Source organism: Zootoca vivipara, chromosome 9 (genome assembly GCF_965207765.1).
Source record: "Zootoca vivipara chromosome 9, rZooViv2.hap1.1, whole genome shotgun sequence".
NCBI lineage: Eukaryota > Metazoa > Chordata > Lepidosauria > Squamata > Lacertidae > Zootoca > Zootoca vivipara.
Window position 1 is genome coordinate 56186095 of NC_142592.1, and position 25038 is coordinate 56211132.

General features: G+C 42.2%; 1 protein-coding gene across 36 annotated transcripts in view; it reads right to left on the reverse strand.

Annotated features, from left to right (window-relative positions):
- Nucleotides 1-809: 809 nt before the first annotated feature.
- MICAL3 (microtubule associated monooxygenase, calponin and LIM domain containing 3) overlaps nucleotides 810-25038 on the reverse strand; it is a 190388-nt gene continuing 166159 nt past the window's right edge. For 28 of the 36 annotated variants that reach the window (XM_088676905.1, XM_088676899.1, XM_035126938.3 and 25 more), the window contains 5 exons: nucleotides 8466-8531; nucleotides 8286-8336; nucleotides 5699-5798; nucleotides 5028-5101; nucleotides 810-4934 (listed from right to left, as the gene is read on the reverse strand). In XM_088676905.1, the coding sequence (XP_088533031.1) occupies nucleotides 4750-4934; nucleotides 5028-5101; nucleotides 5699-5798; nucleotides 8286-8336; nucleotides 8466-8531 (476 nt within the window). In that variant the 3' untranslated portion in view covers nucleotides 810-4749. Of the gene's footprint in view, nucleotides 4935-5027; nucleotides 5102-5698; nucleotides 5799-8285; nucleotides 8337-8465; nucleotides 8532-21492; nucleotides 21544-25038 lie in introns of all 36 variants that reach the window. The other 8 variants (XM_088676889.1, XM_035126946.3, XM_088676892.1 and 5 more) reach the window with 5 other exon arrangements.

Consider the following 25038-nt stretch of genomic DNA (forward strand, 5'->3'; position numbering starts at 1 on the left):
CTTGTCTCTCTTTTACCGATTGGCTGTAGTAATTTCAGGAAGAAACCATGGACAGAGGGGTGTTGTTCCCATAAGAAATAATGGCTCATTGTGGGCTCATTGTGTGAACAACTTCCTGGGGACACATTGTGTTTGTTAAGCAGGAGTTGCATGTATATGCTATTTACATGATTTTTTATATTTGTTTTGATATGCTCTGAAGGAAGCTTTTAAATAAAAAATTGGCCATAGCACACCGGGCTGCTCTGAAAACAAAATCAAATTTTTCAGCATCTTGAGACACATCCTCTTTTGTTTTGGGGTATTATATATATATATGACATGTCCACCATATTATAGAACTCAAGCCACCAATGAAACCCTGGAAACACATCATAAGAGTTGTGGTGGATTAGGAAAGCAATAGAAAATAAAAATTGCCAATACTGTATGGTATAACATCTTTATAAAAGTCTATGGTGCTCTCAAACTTGTAATACTGGGTTTGTGGTAAAGTGGTGCTATTGACATTCTGCTCATGCAATAGGACTTCTAATTCCTCTCCTATCCCTGCCCCCCCCAATGAAAGCGGTTCCAGATGGTCCCCAAACCCTCTAGAACAGATTTTAAGGGGGAGAGGAGAAAGGGAAGTTCTGTTGCACAAGTTAAGACTTGGAGAAGCAGAATGGCAGCATTGTACACAACTGTGTGTACTGCTCTGGTTATTACATCTCAAAAAGGATAGTGTAGAACTAGAAACGGTGCAGAATAGGGCCCCCAACAATTTGCTGTTGGCATGAACCGTGAAGCAAAATCAAATTCCAATGAAGTAAGAAAAAATTAATGACTTTTATTTTTTATTTTATTTTTTAGTTACGTTGGTGACCTGAGGTGCTAAACTCTCAACACCAACAAAGCAAGTGTGCATAAGAACGTACAGAATGAAATGCAACCAAAAAAAGAGGAAATAAAACAGGGGTTGGGATGTTTTAGACATGAAAACAGGTACGGTACACAATTTCCTGTTACACTGCACACACGCCAACAATAAAACAGTCTGAATATCAGAGTTCCCACCTGTCCCAAGGGGAAGATACCACAGTTCCTTGGGACAGGGTTGTTTCACATACATACTTCTTTATATATATATGTGTGTGTGTGTGTATAAAATTAAATTACTACAATGCCATCAAAACATGACATCCCTTCCTCCAATAGCTTTAGTGACATTCTCATCTACCTTCCTTGCTTATGAAGTTCCACTGCTAGTGCTTTTGAAGGCAGCAATTCTTTGGAAGCCTTCTGTCCTCTTCTCATGCATCGAGAGAGAAATACCCTCCTCTACCTCTTCATATCAAACAGACTGTTTCGTGGTACATTTTTTATTGCAAATAATCACAGCATTTTCTTTTTTAAACATGAGGCTGGAAAACTAATACACCACTTTCATCTCAGGGCCTAAATGTAAACATTCTGTTAAATACATTTTCTTAAAACCATTGGGGTGGGGGAGGGCATCAACTTTGTTTTTTTTTGCCATAAAAAGAATTTGTGCCACTGGGTCATGCAACTCTGGACATATTTGTAGATGCTCTAAAATGCCTTTGACCTGGATGTATTTTTTTTAAAAAAAACATATTAAAAACCCAGAGGATGCAACAGGTGTGCTTGTTACTTCTGCATTAGCACCGTGTCATAAAAGGAGGGCCAGACACTGCATTTAAAGAAACCTCTTGACTGACAGCAGGATCGAGCACAATCAACACAACACATTACAGGAAATGTTAAGAGTGGAAGAGGAAATATGATTAATGCTCCTGGTGCTGCCATGGGCTCTAAAACACCGCAGTTCTAGTGACAAGGGAGTCTTAGCTGCCCAAAAGAAGTCTGGGCTAACTAGAGGCAGAGCTACACAGCTGCACTGGAGCTGAAATGGACTTTCCCTTCCACTTTCTCAGACAGACTGTTCTACTCTCATTCCACATGCAGCTATAGGCAGCTTAGGAAGAAGCTTAGTGTGTCAATGTTTTCCTACAGTGAAAAATTCAAAGAACAGATAAAAGCGAGTTCAATTTCTACCACTTTACAGAACAATCTATTTTCTCAGTTCCATTACAAATTGCACCAGGCACAGCAGAAATAGTTAATGCAAATTTGCCTCTTTCATGTGGCTAGACACCAAATTTTAACAACTGAATTCTAGCCCCATCCTAAACGAAGGGGAGTTTAACTTCCATTCTCAACCTTTTGCCATACACTCCCCTGTTGGTCTCTACAGATGTCAAAGATGCTGTCTGAGACAATAGAAGTCATACCGGTATTTTCTTTTTCTTCCTCAATTGGGGTGACTAACCTTGGACTCCTGTTGGACTCTCATCAGCCCCATCCAGCATGCTCAGTAGTCAGGGATTATGAGAATTGTAGTCCAGTAATATTAGAAAAGCCAGAGATTCGTCCCCTCCATTTTGAAAGCTACATATAAACACCGGTCCTAGTGAACAACCCCCCCCCCAGTGTCTCACGAACCCATGAACACACAAGTCCTGCTTGCTCTGGTATGAATTCTGCCAGTGTATCATCACAATCTTTCAATATCTTAATATTCAACAAATGCCAGGCATGGTACCCCTTTGGCATAAAATCTTCTGACGCTACATTTCAACACATGCTGTTGTTTCGACAGCTTTCTGTTCTGCGTCATCAGTACTGACATTTCATTAAACAAGGAAGTGGGTGGGTGTTTAAAAACCTTTCCCCATTTTTTCTCGCTAGCCTTTCCTGTTTTGAAAACACAGCATTTCCTGTTTTAAAAACTTAAGATGGTGGCTGCTTTAAAGGACATGTCTATTTCTTGGGATGAGTGCTTCCCTAAAAAAAGTTAATTAAAAAAATAGTCTGCACTTTGTTTGGAGAATAGAACTACAGCTTTCTTTAAACTAAGCCCAACTGGAGCTAAAAAAATGCAAATGGAAAATTCTGTATGTGACAGGTCGGCACTTTTGAGAAAGTTATTGTGAAAGACATGGTGTGCTTATGGAACCTCTCAGCTGGTTATAGACAAGAGTCTATTCTGTGTTATTTCCTATTTGCTACTGCACTGTAAGACCTTTTCTGAGCCAACTGAATGAAGGCCCTAGGACAAAACCAGTGGGGCTTGTGCTAATCCTTCCCTTGGGAGGCAGATTTTTACAGAGCCAGCATGTGGTTTGTTTGTTTTTAAAATACATGGGGTAAAGTGGCAATGCCACAATTATAATTACAAAAACCTTAAACAGCAGTAGTTAAAATAAGCACAGGTTTGTCATTCAGGAACAGAGGATATGGAGTGCAGGAGCGAAGTCTGCCATCACCACTCAGCTTTGTGAGCTCTCTTTGTGAGGATGCAGCTTAATTGAGAAGACACCCTACCTGGGAACCTGGCCTGCGTATTTCCTAGGGTTGCCCCTCAACTTGGTGCAGGGACAAGTCCAAAGTAGAATAGCCTGGAACATAAAAGCACCTGCTCTACACATCAAAAGTAGCATGTAACTGTAACAGCATTAATAGAACTCTAATAAATAGGTACAGGGAAAGGGAGAACAGCAAATTAAAAATAAGAACAACAACAAAAGAAAAAGGTTGGGGAATGCAGCAGGCACACAGATTCACCACTCAAACATTTGCTCACTTCTTAAAAAGGTATAAAACCCAAATCTTTCAAGTATTAAAAAATAAGTTAATAGACATTAAAGGGTCTAAAGTGACTAAAGGGCCCGGGTAGGTCTTTTGCTTCATTTCTGACGTGCAAAAAATAATAAAGATATATATCTATAGATATATATACACACAAAAAACAAAAACCCATTGAGAGTCCATTCTTGGGGGATTCGAAGAAAGGGGTTTCATCCAAGAGCTCCCGCAAACTGCTTCATAAGTAACCCATCTTCAAAATCAGCACTTTCCAGTGTCAAAATTGTCACAAGGTTCACAACAGAGCAGTCTAATGTCAATGGAGACAGGAAAATTGTGACTTTCAGTCCAGAGCACTGCATGGCAGAAAGGAGGTGGCTTACACGCTCTTCCCCTCTTAGAACAATGGCAACTTGTGGAGGCTGCAGCAAAGAGAGCTAGTCCACCGGAGCCTGTATCTTCTGTAGAAACCACATGGGGCAAGTATTTCATGTCAGCCAGCCTTCCAAGTCTCCAGTCCTCTCTGAATTCAGGGTTCCTCCATACCCAGACAATAATGGCAGCTTCAGGCTTCTTTGGTGAGGAGAACCTTAAACATACACACAGTGTGCTCTGGGGTACAGAGTGGTTTGCTCTCCCGTGGGCTGCTGCAGGGTGATGCTTCAGAAGAGAGTAGCCACTTCTCACCTTTGTATTTCAAAACAAAAACAAGAACACAACCAGCTAAGTAAATATGAAACAGACAAGCTATGGCCCACCTGAATTGGTTAAAGTTGTGGTGTATTTTTATAAATTTAATAAAATGTTTTCATTTCATTTTTTAGCCTCTCTCAGAGATCACAAAAACTCAATGGCCTCTTTGCACAGGTCCTTGAGGAAGGCACACAACCTCAGCTGACCACCTCAGGCTTGAGGTTTGCAGGCCTCATACAGGCCTCAGCACTTTTCGATCCAACCCCCTCTCAGGAAGAAGCACTCGGGCGCTGCAAGAACCCTCAAGAGGTTTCTATGCCAAGGTATCTCCTCCATCCAGGCAGCTCCAGCCAACTTGGCACATGCCAATTGGGCAACGCAGATCGGCAGACGAGTGCGCTGCTAAGCTCAGGACCAGTTTAAGTTGAATCCCTTGGACAGCATGACTGCCTCTAGGTCCTTGTCTTCTTCCTTCTCCCGGAGTCGCTGCTCTTCGAGGAGGGCCACAAGAGAATCTCTCTGTTCCACCACCTCTAGCATTTCATTCAGGATCCTTTTCTCTTCTGACAACTCTTCATCTGTCTTTAGGTGATCTAGCAAAGAAAGGGACAAGCAGACTTGTCACGCTAGCCAAGGAAGTAGCTGGGGCTTTCTACTGGGAACCAGAGTACATCGATGAGACTTACCTTCCACTGCCATCCTCTCCCGAAGTTCTTGCTGTAGTCTGCTTTGCCTGTCCTCCAGCTCCAACTCCCGAGCGCTGCAAGGAGAGAAGAATAGGCAAATGTCTGGTTTAGGTTGTTTTAGCAGCAGTCTAAGCTACTGGCTTAAAAATCTAACATGCTCAGGTAGTGAAGTGTTCCCTTTCAGTTCTGATTGTAAGGCAACCATTCAGTTGTACTAAGAACCTTGTTCAGAACAACCTCCCTTGATTAACATACATGTCGGTTTTTCACCTAAACCCACGTTGTGGAATGGTCAGAAAGGCAGACGAGAAATAACGGGAATATGCCAAGTTGTTCCACCTGGCCCCTATTGCCCACTGCACATCAGGGCTGAGTTGCAAGGGACAAGATCTTCCTTCTTACATTGACCTTATTTGGAATCATGAATGAGAAGGAAATGCTAAGAGAACCAGGTCTCAGCAGCAGATCACTTCATCAATTTTATAAAATTTTATTTTACTTGGGGCACCTATGGGTCTCCAGAGCAAAAGGATTCCCATCTGTACATTGTCATCACAGCAAAGGTGAAGGCAGATACAGGTTCCATAACGCATCTCTGCCTGGGGATAGTTGTCTCATCTTTTCCCTTCTCTGCGTGGACCAAGCATGCAGAAATTTCTCTCCTTACTCACAATATCATGAGCTCCGACTCATAGCGCACTAAGGCATTCTTCTCTTGCACCAGCTTGAACCACTCCTGCATCAGCTTGGGGTCGTCCTTCTTCCCCATGCCTGCCAAGAGAACAGTTTAGGTCAGCTTTGAGAAAGATTCCCGCCATTTCCATAAATCCAGCAGGCAGGCAGGCAGGAACAAAAATGGGAGTGGGGCAAAATGTGCAAAGAAAGCTGAGCTAGATGCTGCCAGAGCACTCTTGTCAGATCTGCTTGTTTAGTTTGTCTATGGCACGCCGGAAGGAGGGTCACCTCCAGTAAAATAAACAAAAAAAACCCACTGGATCCATGTGCCCTGAATCTATCTTCCCCATGACACCTCCCGCCAAACCAATAGCCAGAATTACAGTCTCTTTTCAGTACTTTTCTTCTGTTGTCCTTTTCAATTTGGACACTTTCAAACAGAGCTCTGACACTTCCAACACTTTCCAACAAAGCCTACCTGTTTCAAGCCATGTTTTCTCACTCACACCTTACTCAACACCCATTTGTCCACTTTACATATAAATATAGAGTGATTAGTGAACACACTGCTGTAAGAATTCAGTCCCAACAGTTCCCTGATGTGCTGTTTCTCCTACCAGTGTTGTAGTCTTACATGCTGGGCTCTCTCCCCTTTTCAAGCCACCTGCATTAACTTAATGACTGAAAGCAACCAGTTCCTGACCACTGCTATCAATAATTTCCCTTCCTCTTGGCTTTATCAGTCACACCAGGCAGATCTGCCTCAATGTGTCTGCTAGAGATCCCTCATTTACACAAAAAACACGTATTGTGTGGCATAAAGACAGGTTCAATCAAATGCAGTTCACCAGCTCAAGACCACTAGTTCATGGTAGAAAAGCACAAGAAGAAAATCTGCTCACATAAAAAAGGAAGAGGAAGCATGGTAGCTTCCCAGGTATTTCAATAAAAGCTTAATCAACGAAAACCAAGCTAGCAGACCCAGTAGCAAAGCCTGATATGAAGTAAATAGCATAGCCATTTTATGCTATTTTAGAGAGCTACACCCACAACTCATATCTAGTAATGAAATATGCAGCTCTTTATAGGTAGCTATTTGGATTCAGATCCTGAAAATCAGTTTGGAAGCAAGTGAAGCCCTGGTTATGTGCTCCCAGTGATCAGGGTCTTGGCCTAACCACTGTAGGCCCAGAGGGATTCCAGCTGTTTCCTGCACCAATCAGATTTCACCATCCTATCAGAGGTGTCAATAGTTTAGGAAACTGGTATATGGAAAAAACACAGTCAAGTTGCACACCACCACAGGGTTAACTCCTGTTTCTCATCCATACCATAGATGAGTTCTCATCTCATATAAAACTAATGGGAACATCTATTCTAAGAAAAATATAATGCAAGATCTGTGCCTACTTATGTGTAAATGGCAAAATATTTGTATTAGACACTATTCTAATTATTAAAAAATGCAGACTCTTCTTATGGATTATGGAAGCCCAAGGGAGACACTCTAAAATGGGGATGGTCAGCTACCAAGTTGGATCCAGCTACGAAAGATTATTATCTGTTCCTGGTAGTGCTTGCCAGTATTGGATGGCACTGACTAATGCATCATTTGTAACTGAGGATGCCTTTATGGAGCAAGACTTATTTCCCATCACAGTCAAGAAAACAGAGTAGTGCAGAGGTTCTTGGTGACCCTGTTCCTACCACTTATTCTCAGGTAACAAGAATTCTCCTCCTCTTCCAAAACCACCAACACAGCTCCAGAACACAAGAAGCAAACATACACAGTATGAAAATCTCACCCTAGCCAATCATGGCTGTGGATGGCTATACCTAGTCATCGCTTGGTCCCAATTAAGCCTCTCTGAGCATCTCTGCACAAGGTGCCCTCATAGCCATGGTGGAAAGAGAGAAGAAGCTTACACATGCAGATGCCCAGTGCATTGGAGCCATGAGAAGCACTGGGAAATCTCCCCACCCTTTCCACTGTGAGGATAATCAATCAGAAAAGAAACTTCTGCACAAAACAGCCAAATACATGTCAACACTGACCTATAGAAACTTTTGTTCATTTGTGGGATGTAGGTATATTTTTATATTTTCATTTTTAGACAGCCAATGAGCAGAGGGAGAGGCAGGGGTGGGGAGGAAAGATGAACAATTGATGAAAGCACACCATGAAAAGCAGAGAGTTGTTAGCCGAAGTTATACATGGCGGTCACATTCCACCCTTTCCCCCCCATGCCTTGGGAAATGGAAACACTTCAGTGGGAATCTGGTTCCACTTGGGATAAAGAAGATGCTTAGCACGATATATGGCAGATCAGGAGGCTGCCTTTTCAAAGTCAAGGGTTGTTGGGGAAGCCAGTCATTAGAAAAGACAGTATGCCTTTAACCCATGTGTATTTTTTTAAAGGAAGTAGACTCACCCCGCACTCCCCTGCAAAATCATCCAACAAGCCAAACAGAACCCTTAAGGCATGAAACTGATGCCACTACAGTCATTTCAGATTAATTGCGCCAATAAACTTCAAGACTATCCTTAGCCCACAATGCACAGCTGAAAAAAGGATACTGTACCTTTACGATCCTGCCAGACACACTTCATAACAAGGTTGTTATAGAGGGTTTCTTTGAGATTGAAGGAAAGAAAAGTTTGGCGGTGAGCCACTTGATATTGTTGCTAGCTCACTAGCGTCTCTACACCAATCCAATGGCGGTTTGGGAACAGAATGGAGGGAATGCAAGAAATTACATTACCTTCATGGGCACAGCAAGGACAGAAGGAGAGAGGTCTACGGCGTGGTGTCCCGGCATTGGGCTCAACTTCAATAGAACCAAAGATGGGAGAGGAAGAAAGGAAGGGAAGAGGAAATTGGAAGTGGAGAGGAAGAGAGGAGGAGAAACAGGGTGAAAATAAACAGACAAGCAAAAGGACAAAAAAGCACAAGAGTGAGAAAGAAAGGAAACAACAAGAAGAAGTAGAAAAGAAAATAATAATACAAGAAATGGAGAAGCAGAAACAAGGGAAACAGTCTACAGATGGAACATCCTTTGTCAACACGAATAATGGAGAAGAGCAGACTGTGGCACTGGGAGGGGAAACAGTGTGGGCCACAAAAGTTACTGGGATAAAGGGGAAATGCCAACATTTGACATTTCTTGTGCTTGGTGACTTTTCACCCTGCATGTTGCATGATGCAGTTAAGAGACAAAATTAGCTTGGCACATTCCATGTGGCTTTTTTGTGACCTAATCCAAGGAACTAGGTGACAGTGGCAAGTATTATGTGTTTAGTAAAAAAAAGGCAGATCATGGCACAAAACAGGACTGACTGCCTATGATTGGCAAACAAACCTAGACCAAACCTGTTGTCCCCCTGCCCCAAAAGTTTTTGGATTCTCATTTGCCCCAGTCAACATGGTCAAAAGTCAGGATGATGAGAGCTGTAGTCCAGCAACTTCTGGAAGGCCAAATGTTCCCCTATCCTGGGTCTAACCAAAGCCTTGACTGGTATTTTACACGTATTCATGCATAGTTTGTATTTCTGGCCCTGCCAATATCAAGGGTAGACAGAAAACTGAGGACTATGCCCCACTGGTATGTTTGTTTGTTTGATTGATTGATTTGGGGGGCAAGAGAAGTTTGAGTATGTAGCAATTAATTAGATATAACACAGTAAATTGACATTTCCCAAATTTCTGATAAAAGAGGCCGTTTTTATTAAAAAATAATAAAATGGGAGGAATACTTCCCAAACTTACACACTCTGATGCAGAGAATAGCTTCTTCCTGTGGTTTGGCACTTATAGGACCCATCAATTATCCAATGAATTCCTCACAGTTTGGGAATTATTGGGGTAGATTATACATAAAGAGATGACTATTTTATAGAATAGGGATGAGGAACTGGGTGCTGCTGTGTACAGAAGCCCCAGCAACCAGCTGATCAATGGGGCTTGAGTGGGTGCAGTCCACGGTGCTTTGCAACCCGCAGTGATCTATATATTACAGAAAGACCTGTGGCCCATTGACTAATCTGTGAGTAGAACAGAAGTGAAAGAAAAATGCCACTGTGTAATAAGGAGCAACTGAATTTATATAAAAAGAGGACATTCATAATCCACTGGAATCAGATCTACATGCACATATAATGGACAGGGAAAGCCTCAGTTCTCATTTATGAAGATAAGGTCTGGGGAGGGAACAGCTTTTAGAAGGGACCATCACAGAACTAGAGCAGTAACACACAGGACAGACCAAAGTTAAAAGGGAGGAGGCACATCAGTTTGCAAATAGTGTGTGAATGAGCAATGTGAATCTCTCAACAGGAAGAAACATGTATACTCAGTGTGAAAAGGGTTAAAAGTACATCACATATACATGTTACATGGTGCCCATCTGTACGTGAAGACTTATCTTGTCTGAAGACATTCCATAGTATCCCCAGACAACTTTTCTCTCTCCACCCCCACCAAAAAAACCAAACAACTAACAAACTGAATGCCTTAAAAGTATTTTTGTCGCTTGGGAAAGAGATCCATGAAAATCCATGTAGTGTAACAATGCGCACATGTTTTTCTTTAAAGTGGCAATGCAATGGTGCTTTGTTTTCGTTTTTACTTCACAGGTCTCTTTCAAGGCCTAGTCTTGGATAGATATGTATTACATTCTTAGTATGTGTAAAAATAATAATACAAGAATACAAGTGGGTTGCTTGGATTAAATGGTTCTAAAATGTACAGTCAAGCTGTACACCAAGGGAAATACTCTCTGATTATTCTTGCATTTGCTGAAGTTCTTCCTCAGTCATGATTAAGATTAAGATGACATTATGTTTTGCTTTGAACTGGGTGGATTCCATGGTGTACTGGGCTGCTACTAGACCAGGCTTCTATGCAGATTCGGTGTGTATCAAGGCTATATATGGAGCTACTGTACTACCATTTCCATGGTTGCAGCAGCCTAGTTCTAGCTGCCACATTCAGTGATACAGATTCTGAATGAATGGTGGGAACCTGTGGCCCTCCAGATGATGTTGGGCTACAATTCCCATCACTCCTGACCACCGCCCATGCTAGCTGGGGCTGATCGGATCTGTCATCCCACAAGATCTGGAAGGCCACAGGTTTCCCATTCCTGCCCCACATGCAGATGCCAGTTCACATAACTGTACCTCTATGCAAGCATAGACCACCTCCCAGTTTTGAAGGCCATTGCATGGGATCTCACCTGAAGATTTCCAGGGAAGGCGAGATAAGAGTAAATTGAACTTGGAGGCAAAACCACTGCTAGTGCAAACCATGGTTTGACATCATATCTTAAGAGTCTCAATGGAGCCCCCCCCCCCGGACAATCCCCTCTGCCTATGGTGTAACTAAGTCAGTTGGAACCAAAGGATACCCTTGCTCCCAGAGTTTGATACTGGAGTAAGCAGAGATGGGTTTCAAGAGATAAGGCAGACTGAAATATCAACTATGGCGGGTGGAGGTTCTTGGGCTTATTCCACCACATCGATAGGCAGGCCTCTTGCTACGATTGTCAATAAACCTAAATCCAATAGCTACAATGTTTTTCCCCCAACAGTACATGCAGCAGAAGCAAGACCATTAGTAGAATGGTCCAACTCCATAGATAATCCCCAGAGAATATTCATAGCATCCGATTAGTAAAGATGTGTTGAATAGCCCATTATGTATACAGATAATTCAGTAATATAAATGGATAAATCCTTTCTCCGCATCACTGAACTTAAAGCAATAAAAAATCACAAAGGCTAGGTAAAGGTACCCCTGACCATTAGGTCCAGTCGCGGACGACTGTGGGGTTGCGGTGCTCATCTCGCTCTATAGGCCGAGGGAGCCGGCGTTTGTCTGCAGACAGCTTCCGGGTCATGTGGCCAGGATGACTAAGCCACTTCTGGCAAACCAGAACAGCGCACAGAAATGCCATTTACCTTCCCGCCGGAGCAGTACCTATTTATCTACTTGCACTTTGACTTGCTTTTGAACTGCTAGGTGGGCAGGAGCTGGGACCGAACAACGGGAGCTCATCCCGTTGCGGGGATTCGAACCGCCAACCTTCTGATCGGCAAGCCCTAGGCTCAGTGGTTTAGACCACAGCACCACCCGTGTTCCAAAGGCTACTAGACAGCAAACATTTCTATTTGCTGGTCAGCAAATGCTTATATTAGCAAGTTATGTGTAGCACACAGACCACCTGAAAGTATACTCAGAACAAAATGTCTAACAATTTATAAAAGCTCCCCTAGCCAGCCAAGAGATGATTATTCACCACTGGTAACTGACTAGTGAGAGACTATTTAAAAGCCTGCAGCAATTTATGAAATACACACCTTATTAAAAACTATACTCATCCTGATCAACTTTTTGCTAGGCCAACTAGGATCAAGCGGAAACTCAACTCACTTTGGGTTTGGTCAAGAAATGCCTTCAAGTACCATGCAGCAAGGCATCAAACTTGAACGTGAACACACCATCCTTTTTGTTTTGCTTAGGACATGAACTGAAATAGATCTTATGTAGCTCAGATACTTGCAGAGTTCCAACACAAAGAATACATCCAGCAAAAGATCATTATTTAGTGTATGTTTCCCAAACTAGAAACAAAAACGCCCAAGCTAAATGAATCTTGGAATCCAGTTCTATGCATGTTTGCTTGGAAGTACAGGTGCCTAAGTTCTGATGCGATACACAGCCATCTTGCATTAACTGAACTACAGTTGTATCTTGGAAGTCAAATGGAATCCGTTCTGGAAGTCCGTTCAACTTCCAAAACCTAAGCACGGCTTCTGATTGACACGGAAGCCCTGTTGGACATTCGGGTTCCAAAAGAACATTCAAAACAATCACTTCTAGGTTTGCGCCATTTGGGAGCCAAAACATCCGAGTTCCAGGGCATTCGTGATCCAAGGTACGACTGTATTACCATTGCAAAAAAAAGCTGACAGCAAGACGCATGAGACCCAAAGATGTTACTTTATTACTATAAATGTCTCCCTTTCGTTTAAGTACTAGGTACAGGTACAACTTACAGTGGATTATTGTAGTGTTCCATATGTCTGGATTTTCCTGGACAGTGGACATCATGTTGTTTTGGCATTTTTGCAAAAAAAAAAAAAGCTTCACAATTTTGTGGTGTCCTGGTTTTTGAAATATGGTAACCCTAGATTATTGCAGCACTAAAATAACTTTAAAACAGATAAACCCACTGTACAAATGCATGCACACATAAGTGCACTGGATGCTAAAACTGGATACAAACGCAAATCCCATACATTTGGCTGCAGTTAGTCTTCTGCATATGATACAGTATGTGATATATAATAAATATGAAACACCCCTTCCCCCATTTTCACTGGATATTGATAATCAGCCTATAGGTGTGATGCATTCAAATCAGCATGCATAACGGCATCATATGATCACTTAAGTTTGGTATCAGATGTTCCAAAACTCAAGGGTGTCCTGCATTACGTATCACCAGGCAAAAAAGTCAAGTCAGGGAAGTGAAGCAAGGGGGGTTGCTGAACCACTAAGGTGAATCCAGAGAGAAGTGGGGAAGTATAAATTTCTATTTGAGCCGTATTTGACCCCCTGCATTTTAGTCTGAACATCTCTCTTGTGAACATCTGTCAGACCTGCCCCTCCATCTCTGATCAAATCTGTTTTATAATCAATTATACCTCCCATTTCTTCCAGTGCAGGGTTACTCAGCCATAAGCCTGGCATTGGCATCAAATGCTGATAACCATGTTCTCCTCTTGCTACAGAGTCCTTACATGCCAAGAGACCAGTACTGCCTCTACACTCGTTGATACTGTTGACTACACTACTGCCTTCTTTTGCCCTGGTTTGCTAGTGCTTTAAAATAATTATTTCAGTATCACTTAGAGACATCCAAAAAGGTTCTGGCTATTGGATACATTTTACTATTATACAATAAAACTGAAAATTAATTTGTTGTACAAGCTATGGATAAAAACAACATGCATCCAACCCAATATCATCAAGATCTCCTGATCGTTGACCAGAGGTGAAATATTTTCCCCCACCTCCATAATGATAGTTCTGAAGTCCCTGGTATACCAGAAGGCCTCTGCCTAGGCCTTCTGGGGATGCTCTGAAAGGACCTTGCGGTGTGTTCCTGAGCCACCCCTGGCAGAGAAGCCCTGGCAAAGTCAAAGGGGGAGGCTGAATCAACTCCTCAGCCTTAAAGACATTGGTGCCAGATGATCCAGCCCAGGCAGCTAGTCAGTGAGAGAATGCACACTTGGGAGTGCAGTGTTGCTGTGTAATTATTGAGTCAAAGGCTCATTGTAACTAACAAAGCTCAAGAGCAAAGGCTCTTATAGTAGACTCAAACACCTGAAGCTGGCGATGGCATGGTTTGGGAGCCCAAGCTATATCAGGCTTCAGATGGAGTCGTCTGCTTGTTGAAGACAATCCACCATCCAGCTCCTTACTTCTGAACCTGACTCCTTTGCCTCCCCCTGCTTCCTTCTTAGAGCTCATCAGTTGCTGAACCCTGGACCCCAAGCCTACCAATGCTGTCCTGGATTACTTTTGAACTAGATGGATCTCTTCTGATCTTGGTTTGATCCTGGCACAGCTTTCCGGACTCCCCTTGCTAAGGTATGGTGATAGCATGGTTGGGCTTTATTGTGCAATCTGCCTCCATCTAACTCACTGACCCAGCTGGAGTATGAGTCCGACCAAAGGGTTTGGAGCTTAGCACTGTTAACCCTGAATGTAATCACTGGGATTTCACTTCCAATGATGGATATTAGAGTCCAAACCAAGAATAATTGGAGACATCTTCATGCCAGCACCAAAAATTGCCCTTTCTCACGCTTCCGGTCCGTCGCGGCGGAGAGAAGGATGCAGGGACTTCGCGCGCCGAAGTCCCTGGCCTCGCGGAGGGGGGGGGAAGTCCGCAGAGCGAGCGGACTCCCCGTAAAAACACCGGGTAGAGAGTCCCGGTGACTCACGCACCCAGCGGCTGCTCCGTTTTGCGGATCCCCCGCTGCCCGAGAGCTCAGTAGAGCGATCGAGAGCCGGCGGGGTGGAACCGCGGGAGCCATTTTGGGCTATATCTTACCTCCGAGAAGGGAAGCTCCGAGTCCTGACCCGGCAAGCGGCGGATTCTTCCGAACAAAATTAAAGGTTTCCATAAAGTAAGTGGAATTTTTATTTGGACTTTAAAATAATCAATTGGAAAAATAGGAGAGACTTTAAAGAAACGGAAGTCGGTCTCTTCCTAATGGCAAACCGGGAGGCGCTTTAAATAAACCTAAGCCGAAGATAAAAAAGTTTCTGGGACGGTGGACCCGAGAGAAAGAAAGACTTTTTTGAACCTTCTCAGCTCCCGAGTCCGGCACCCCTTGAGGTACAGCATCATTAAGGGGAAGAGCGTTTTGACAGCTGTCAAAAGCTGTCAAACTGTCAAAAGACCGGGTGGATTTATTGCATTGCTGTGAATAGAAAAATTGACTGAAAAGGAGGTGGAATTATTTAAATTGGAATTAAGAATGGATTTGTGATTGAGTTAAAGACAAAGGAAAAGAACAGCCAAAATGGAGTCGATCGTCTAACAGGAAGGAATTTTCCAGCACCCTTTGCTCCCTATCTCCTGTTTGTCTGCGGTTAAGAGAAATATGAAAACAAAGTACTCTCGAGCCTTCCAGGAGGCTGTGCTGAACTACTTACAAACATGGGAGGACATTTACAAGGAACGGCAACATCCCAATTTATTACCAGTTGAGGCTGAAGTCCAAGTTCAGGACTTAGAGGATAATTTGGATTTGGAGTCTGTTGAGTTTGAGACTGTGTGTGAGGAGAAACAACCTGATGAGAATTTTGAAGGGGACTTGGACTATAAAAAATATGTCTGGGATGAAGCAAAGCATGGACTTCAAAAGGAAGAGAAACAAGTAGAGCAAGAAAATGAGAAGCAAATGGACATGAAGATCAATGGAACTGAAGATCCTGGAGGGGCTAAAATGTGGGGTGGTGTTATTGAGAGATGGGAAAGACAGGGGCAGGGGGGGGCAAAGGCCTGGAGATGGAATTGGGAAAGAATGGGTGTGGGGTAAAAATTTTAGTTAAAAGGTTTTGTTTTGGCTTTTGAAAGATGGTTTTCGAAATCTTGGCTTGTTAACGGAAATGCTGATCCAATTGGGGGAAAAGACTTAGGGAGAGGGGATGGAGGGTTAAAAGGAAAAATAAAAGCTGTGTTTTCTGGAGGGAGTGAGAAGAATGGCTGAGGAAAGAATTTTTAGGTTAATACTAATTTTTGTGAGTTCAGATAGGTGTCTGGGCAGAGAGCTGCTTATCCTCCTCTCCTTACTCTGAGGCACCCAGTGGCAGGGGGTGCTCAGAGAGGTGAGGAGGGGGTGGAAGGAAACCCAGACACGATAATGGAACCTTGGAAGTGCTGTGCCCTGCGGGTTCCCCTTGTGGCAGGAGGGGGCCTGTGGGAGGACAGCATGGAAAAGGAGGAGGATTAAGTTATTATAATAAGAATAAGATTTTGAATTGGAATAGAAAACCCGCCATAAGCAACTAGAGACTATCAGGAAAACCAGGAGGAAGAGTATCGAGGAAGTCACAATTATAAAGTTAAGTTAATAAGAATTGGGAATTTATAACTTTCCCTATTGTTGTTTTGTTGTTTGTATATGTTTAAGTATGTTTATGAAAGAGCTGGGGGAAACCAATCCTCAGAGCTCCTCCATCTCTGTCCTTTCAGTGGCAGGGGGGGGGATGTGGGGGGAGGAGGGAGGGGGGAGGCCAAACCCAACTTATAATGGACCCCTTTGATTCTTAACACACACGGGTACTACTGGTGGCAGAAGTGGACCGGTGGGTGGAGGGAAAACGAAGGGACAGTGTTATATTGTATTTTGTGTGTTTTGTTTGTATAAAATTAATAAAAATTATTTTAAAAAAAACAAAACAAAAATTGCCCTTTCTCAGCAAAACCATCCTGCTCCTGCACCCACTAGGTAATCAAGCCATGACTGCTGAGCATTTCTTAGGCCATGCATATGCCATACAAGAACATGCGCAGGCATTCACGGGTGTGGCATATGTCACTGCCATACAGATGTATTCTTATGACCCCTACAGAAACAGTTGCTATATACAGGTGAAACTCGAAAAATTAGAATATCGTTGAAAAGTGCATTTATTTCAGTAATGCAACTTAAAAGGTGTAACCAATATATGAGATAGATGCATGACATGCAAAGCAAGATATGTCAAGCCTTGATTTTTTGTAATTGTAATTATTTGTCGTTAGGCGGGTCAATTATAAATGGAATGTAATTAATAAAATGTAATAGCGATGTTTATTTTTGTATTATTGTAACTATTTGTTTTATTACTGTGGAATTTCCAAAAGAAAGCATTTATAAAAATTAAAAGGGAAATAAAAAAATAATAAGTTGAAATACTGAAATAAATGCACTTTTCGACAATATTCTAATTTCCCGAGTTTCACCTGTATAACTGTTTCTGTAGGGGTCGTAAGAATACATCTGCACACTGAAAATCTCTCATATCAAAGCAAGAGCATTTAGTAGCTGGTTCACAAATAGCAAGAACGTGGTTGGAACATGTCTCCTCCTTTATCTTGAGCAAAAGCCATTATGAATGCAGAAGTCAATTCAGGTTGAGACCCAATGGTTACGAAGGAGAGGACTTTCTGTCACCGCCTTTAGAAGTACATATTAATTTTAGCATTTATACGGTGCTTTGTGAAGTGCCTTGGCTATTCAAACCTATCTTTCTATTATACCTATTACAACAGGCATAAAAAAATTCCTTCCAGTAGCACCTTAGAGACCAACTAAGTTTGTTATTGGTATGAGCTTTCGTGTGCTACTGGAAGGAATTTTTTTATTTTGTTTCGACTACGGCAGGCCAACACGGCTACCTACCTGTAACTACAAGAGGCATAGAAACCTATTATTATGCAACCATTTAAGGCAGCGGTTATGAAGCCCATACTTCCCCAAGGTGGCTCAATGAGCACAGCAGAGGTGAGGTTTGAACCCGGGATTCCCTAGCTCACAGTTCAGTCTCTTAGCCCCTATGCTACAGTGACTCTTGAGCACTCTGGCAGCCCTGTGAGGAAGTACTGAACAAACATCAGTCACAGAGGAGTATAAAAAGAACTAATACTACTAAGCCACTTTTTCTGCACATAACACTGCATTTTATTTAAAGGGATACTGCCAAATAATGAAGTTTTCTGCTGGGAATTTTTTTTTAAAAGACAGAAATCAAGACAGTTTAAAATAATAATTGATCTTCCATTTGGAATTGTGAATTATTACCCCTATCTGGGCTGGAGTTGAAACTAGCAAATAAATAAATAAATAAATAAATAAATAAATAAGCCTTTTAAACCCCAAAAGTGTAGGGAAGAAGTAACCATGGCTAATATTGTGTACATTTATCCAAACAGAAAATGTAGGGAACAAAAGGATATAACCGTGAGAAGCAAATGAGATTAATTAATTTACTTATGCTAGTTCTTTATGACAGAAATGAGGTTAGTTAATGTGAAAAAACGACAGTGTCCCTTTAAATGATTCCGATAACTACTTTTTAAAGCCACTGTTAGCAAAAATGACAAGACTGCTGCCTTCAAGAGGGAATCAGGAAGGGGGGGGAGAGAAGGAGAAGGAAGTGTGGGAGCTGCATCAACTACAGTAGGAGCAGGACCTGTTAGGTGTAACATTGCATTAACCCTTTTACAGCTCTGTCTGTGGGCACACAATGCCCCCTAGTGGCACACTTGTAAAGAAACCCCACATAGACAGAGCACTGGTCTCCAGAGAGGAGCCAGCAACTCCTCTCTGGGGAGGATGTGTCATTTTGCTTTGAGCAAGGACTGGAGAGCATTAGCTCCACCTACTGATTGACTCCAGGTGAGTGGAGGCATGAAGAAAGGACTTAAATCCTTCTGTTATCTCCCACAACATGTTAAAACAGTTTGGTGGCCGAGCACCTCAGGCACTTAACTCTCCAAACTGATCTCTGTATTTGGCTTTCATGTCAGCTGCTGAAGTATGCAGGGAGAAAACTGGCAGAGCATTTTGCTGCTCACAATGGGGAAGAAAGGGTCTATGTCTCATTTGGATGGAGGAAAGGTGCAAAATAATGAAAGGGGGACCCTTTGAGATTTGGGACTATGATAGGGCCAAGTTAGGAAATCCCTGGGGGCCTATAACCTCCTGGGCTACCACTTACCTATTTCTAAACTATAAGGGTTGAAACCACAAAACACTGTTGATCTCCTTAACCTGCAAACTGCCAATCTGAAGAACACGGGTAGCTTGCTTGATTTTTATGGAAGTGACGCAGCAATAGTTCAAAAATATTACTGATATACTAAAGTCACCTTAAGGAGACATGGCAATACATCCTTCTGTCACCAACTCCCAAGGAGTAAGGACCAGAATTTAAGACACTTTGGAAAACATTTGTAGTACCAAAGATGTGTTGAATCAGTCCTGCATGACTGGTAACCCACTATGTCGAATGTAGCCCACCAGGGTTTCAAACAACACCTGATGTTTTATTTTGATTTACGCTTGCCTCGGACTGCAAAAACAGGAAGGTTATCAAGTACCTGCAATGTCATAATACATGACTGGTAAGCTTGATGGGACACAATTTGTGCAGGCCTGTGTTAAAGTTGTAATATGTAGAATGGGGGGTGTTATTCATAAAAAGTCACTATACATGGGGGGGAGACAAAAAAGAGAAAAGAATAGGAACTATATCATGTTGTGGTGATCTTTGAGGATGAACTTTACACAAGGAAAGAGAAAGAGCCTGTGAATACCATTTGAGGGCTTGTTCAAACTCTTTTTTGAACAAAAACAAAATTATTGTATTTTAATACTTCTGTTGGAAGCCGCCCAGAGTGGCTGGGGAAACCCAGCCAGATGGGCGGGGTATAAATAATAAATTATTATTATTATTATTTAATTTCAGAAATGACAGGGCATGTGTAACACTTGTGTACTCTCCTAGTCACCCATCCATTTGTAGGAACTCTAGCACTCAAACTGCAGTTTGGCAGTGCGGATTAAGTGTGATAATCTGTATAACCTTCCCTACAATAACAGGCAACGGTATTCAAAGAATCATAGTATTTAAAAAGAAAATATAGCAGTCCTTATAAAGTGTAACAAAGTGTGTTGAGGGGGCAGCTGTCACTGCTTTGAGGGTTGGGGACAATCCTTGAGGGAGAATAAAGTACATAATATAAATGCTAGATTATCTTTGGGAAGAAAAATCTAATCAATAGCTTGGACTTACTTATCAACAAAATGCATGGCACAACTAAGTTTAGGGGCTAAACTGGGGGTGGCTAACCTATGGCCCTCAATCAGTCCCAGCCAGCATGGCCAATAGTCAGGGCTAATGAGAGCTGTAGTTCAACAACATCTCAAAGGTTAGCTACCCCAGGTTAAATGATGAAGTTTGAAAAGAGGCCGTGATCCAGAGAGCTCCTTTAGCTAAAGTCTTGTACATGTACCCCAGAGGTCCCTCTGTTTTTCATTACAGCAGCACCACCTGAAACTACATTCAGGCTACAACTACTTTTCACAGCAGACACTGACCACTGGCAAGAGCAGCAATCCCATGTCTCTCTTTCTCCTCTTCCTGGATCCCCTGCAATACTTAGAAATTAAAAACATGCAACATATAATATTGCACTTCCTTGTCCCCCTCCATTTCATTGGTTGCCACAATATGAATGGGAAGTCTTTCATTGCAATAATGTGACACTACACATTTTTAAATGCCAGAAGGATAGTCAAATTAGTACACTGCGGCAAAAACATAGTCTTCCGGCACCTTAAATACTAACACATTTTTTATGGCATAACCTTTCATGGACTGAAATTCTTAAATGTCACCAATAGAGAGAGGAGGAGGAGATGACTCAGGGTTTTTTACCTCCATGTTTCAGACATGGTTTCTCCAGTATTATTGTGTTGAGAGGAAAAGAAGGCACCCAGCTTACAAGAGAGTCCCCTGTGCATGCAAAGAACTCAGCATGTGACACTTTGGATCAGGCCTCCAGAGAATCCCAGAATAAAAAAGGAAAAATTTCAAAATGTGTACAAAAGACAATTTGTTGCCCAACAAATTTTGAGTATTAAACTTCTTTCTCAGGAAAGGTTATTTTAAGTTGGTGTAGAGGTTTATCCTGGGGGGGGGAAGAGTAAAAAAAATCAGCTCCTGAGAATGGGTTCAATATTCAAAACGTGATGAGAAATAAATTTTCTGCACATCTCTTCCACTTTCATTCCTGGTTTTTTCCCTACAGGAAACCACAATGGAAACCACCACCCCCCCGCCGGCCACTGGGGTGGTTTGCAAAAAGCCTAGACTTCATGTGACATTGCCCAATTGTGCATCTGACTGTTAACTAGACAGCTGGTGATTCAAGCCCACCCTGGGAAGGCTGTGAGCAGGATTCCTGCCAGATGACCCTCAGGGTCCCTGCCAACTCTGCAGTTGTGAGATTCTACAATTCCAAAACACTGCTCATTAAGGACTGCTAGTTCTCCTCCGAGCTGGAAAAGGGGTTATGTCCTAGCCAATCAATTAGGTGCAAGACTGGTTTCTTCTCATTGCTTGTGAGGAGCCAGGGATGGAAAGAAGTAGGTGGAGGGAGAGGGTGGCGGGAGCAGGTGTCAGCAGGGTTAGTGCCAGCAAAGAGGTTCTGCCATACATACCACCCAGGTGCAAGTCGATGAGGTCACTGTAATAAGACTCTCCCCAATAGTCTACAACAAGGAATCGGTGAAGAGAGAGAGTTATTGGTTCAAGTACCCACCCCTGCTAGCCCTCCCCACTCCCTGCCCAGGATTCAAAGCACTCTGTAAGAGAAATTGCATACATAAGAGAAGCAGACAGGGAAAGAGAGAGACAGAAACAGAAGAAACAAGAAATCATGCAACTCTATAATAAATATATACACATACATATATACGGTATATACTGTAAAGACATGGGGAGGATAAAGTATTCCCTGGTAAATAGGCAGGGAGGACAGGCAGGCATGGATTTCCAGGCAGAGAAGGAGAGCAGGCTGGATTCTGTATGAGGATTTGTCACCTATACTGGTTTGCATCAATAAGAGGCACTGCACTGTTATTTTGGGGAACATTAAGGAAGGATCCACAAACATTCTCCAGTAGGGAGGGAATTCGGGGAAGGATACATCTCCATTGAAGAGAGCAGGGGAAGGAGTTGGGCTGGGTCTTCTCATTTCATCCTTCATTTTATTCAGCTACATTGTTTTGTGTCGGCTAAGCAACCAGAAAAGTACTAGGGTCTTCACTCTTGCAGCTTCTTTTTGGTAAGTTTTTTCACCTCCAGGGTAAATCCATAAACAAGCCCAATGGAATCTGGGATCTTGCATGTAACATTGGCCTTGGGAAAGCTAAGGGCATAGCCAATTCTTTGGTAACTTTTCTCACACATCTACATTCCTGCAATCACTTTCCATAGGTGGCAGATACTGTTTTATAGGATGTGTTGTCAGAACTAGGAAACATCAGATGGCCACATGGGCCGGGGGTGTCTGGATTTGGGCAAGGAACTCAACACCATATAGCTAAGAAAAACTAAGCAGCTGCCATGCCCCTTCTGTAGAATGTAAGGGTTCTTCCCCCAAAATAACTATGTTCTACAAAGAGTCTTCATTCTGACCCAAACAAAAACCCCTCCAGTTTAAATAGGGCATCCAGTATGCCTAATAATCATGTCAATGCCTGTTGGGAGTATATAACATTTGGAAATCTTTATACATCTTGGTAAACTATGAAGAGCCTTATTAAAGCAGTAATGATGTATGCAACAGACTTTAGGGACACTTAACTCAAGAGGACAAAAAGACTTAAATCCTCTGAACTGCTCATCATAAAGGGTTTCCTTGTGTTTCCAGCATGGCACTTTTCAAATGAATTTATTTCTAATTAGAAATAAAATGTCAATTGTTACTTTAGTTTCAACCCCTAAGAAGGAAGCACCACGACAGACTCAAGAAAATTGGTTGTCAGAGTTGGTCCAATGCTCAAAAATTTCACTTGGGTCAAGACAGGTTTGGACCTTCTATTATGCAAGTTGAGCCAGTTGGCCTCAGGTGCCAAATATTTTGGGGAAAACCATTAAAGGCCACCGAACTATAATGAATTATTATTATTACCAAGTAGTAAAGGGCACTACAGTCGTACCTTGGATCCTGAACGCCCTGGAACTCAGATGTTTTGGCTCCCAAATGCCGCAAACTCAGAAGTGTTTGTTCCGGTTTACGAACATTATTTTGGAACCCGAACGTCCAACGGGGCTTCCACAGCTTCTGATTGGCTGCAGGAGCTTCCTGCAGCCAATCAGAAGCTGTGATTTGGTTTCTAAATGTTTTGGAAGTCGAACGGACTTCTGGAACAGATTCCGTTCGAATTCCAAGGTACGACTGTACTTGGATTTTCTGCCTGGAATACCAAAGTGCATTGGGTTGTTTATGGAATGCACAAAGTATGTTCCCTTGACACATCACACAATAAGCTGAACTTCAGTTTTCAATATATAAAGTAGCACAAAAGTGTACAAAAGTGCTCCAGGCAGAAAATCACTTCCTATGTAAACACAATGTCTGCATACGGCAAGGGCATGTATGCTGTGTGTTTACTACAACAGGACAAGCACATACTGTGTCTGTTTCGCAACAAGTGCACATAGTAGGAGAACTTTTGTATATTTGTCCCATGTTAAAGTGTGCATGCAATGCTCCTAACAATAGAAGCAGTATCAATGCAGAATAAGTCTTGGGTGAAATGGACACAAAATTCTAATTAACACATACACAAGGAAGCTGTTTTAACAATAAAGAATTGGTAGTTTGGGGAAGGTGTTCTCTTCCCATCTGCATTTCCAAAGCAGAAGCTCCTTTTCCAGCAAACCCATTACTAGCCATTAGGAGAAGGCGGCTTTGTAACTGTAGTCTGCAAGGCACATCAGTTTGGCCAATACTGTGTACACTGCATGAGGCAATCAAGGTTGTTTGGACAGTATATAGAAATAAGTTACTGCTGATACTGAAGGTGTGTAAGGAAAAAGAGGTTTTAAGGCACATGAAAATCTGTCATCTCATGAAACAAGAGCATGCTCCATAAACAGTCTATTTTTCATGGGATTACTGAATATGGACATCTTTCAGCTATAAATCCTGAATTCAAAAGGCAATTATTAATACTCATAGGCACACCTGTGAGGCCCCCAAATAAGCCAACCTTTTCATTTGTCTTTCCCTCTCCACTTCCCCATCACATTTTAGATATCTAAAGCCATCTCTAATAATTTTCTGCTTGCCAAAGACCCACCACTGCCCATGAAGTGTGGCAAGTAAAGCCCTCAGTTGTTTTTAAAGCTCCTCAAATTCTGATGACACCACCTATAAGGATGCCGGGGGACAAGGAAAGAAATGAATGTCAGGTGACAAAAAAGAGAGTTTGAGATGGCTGAAGACTGTTGAATGCAGAGGTGCACAATTCTTTCCATTCTTTTAAAACTATGTATCGGCATTCATTTTATGAATCAATTTAAACAACAATTTGTAAATAGTTGTAAAAGTATTCCAAGGATTAAGTTGGACTGAGTACATTATTTGGCCCCAGCTGCAACATAAATGACTCTGAAAGCCTGCAAAAAGCATTTTAAAACAGAGTCAACTGCAAGCTAAAATAAATAAGTTTGGGCAGCTAGTGGTGATGGCACTATCAAAATGTACTCATTAACTAAAAAATGTTAAAATCTATATGTAGCTTTAGGGGAGACTGCCTTTGAAAACAAGGACAAGGTATGATGTTCAGTTTGTGATTGTGGTGCTCTAGATGTTGCTGGTTTCAATCTTAAAGAGATTGAGTCCCACACAGTTCCCTCCCTTGTAGGTGCCAAGATCACTGTAGGCCACTCTCTGCAAAGCAATTTTCATCTATAAGGATATATAAGACTTCCTGAGGACTAATCCACAATTATGGAATTCCTAATCTTCTAAAATTTGCCAAAACCTGGGTATCTAACACAGGTAGGGAAAGTCTCCTGTAACTGGTGTGGCATTTGGTGGCCAAGGACAGCAAACAGGGGATTAAAATTTAATTCATCCTGTGTTGCCTTTGATATTGTTAAATCTGTCTCAAATAGGCTATTTACCAGGAGATTTCAGAATAGGGCAGAATACACATCTTAATAAAAAGAAATACATTGTAATAATTAAGTGT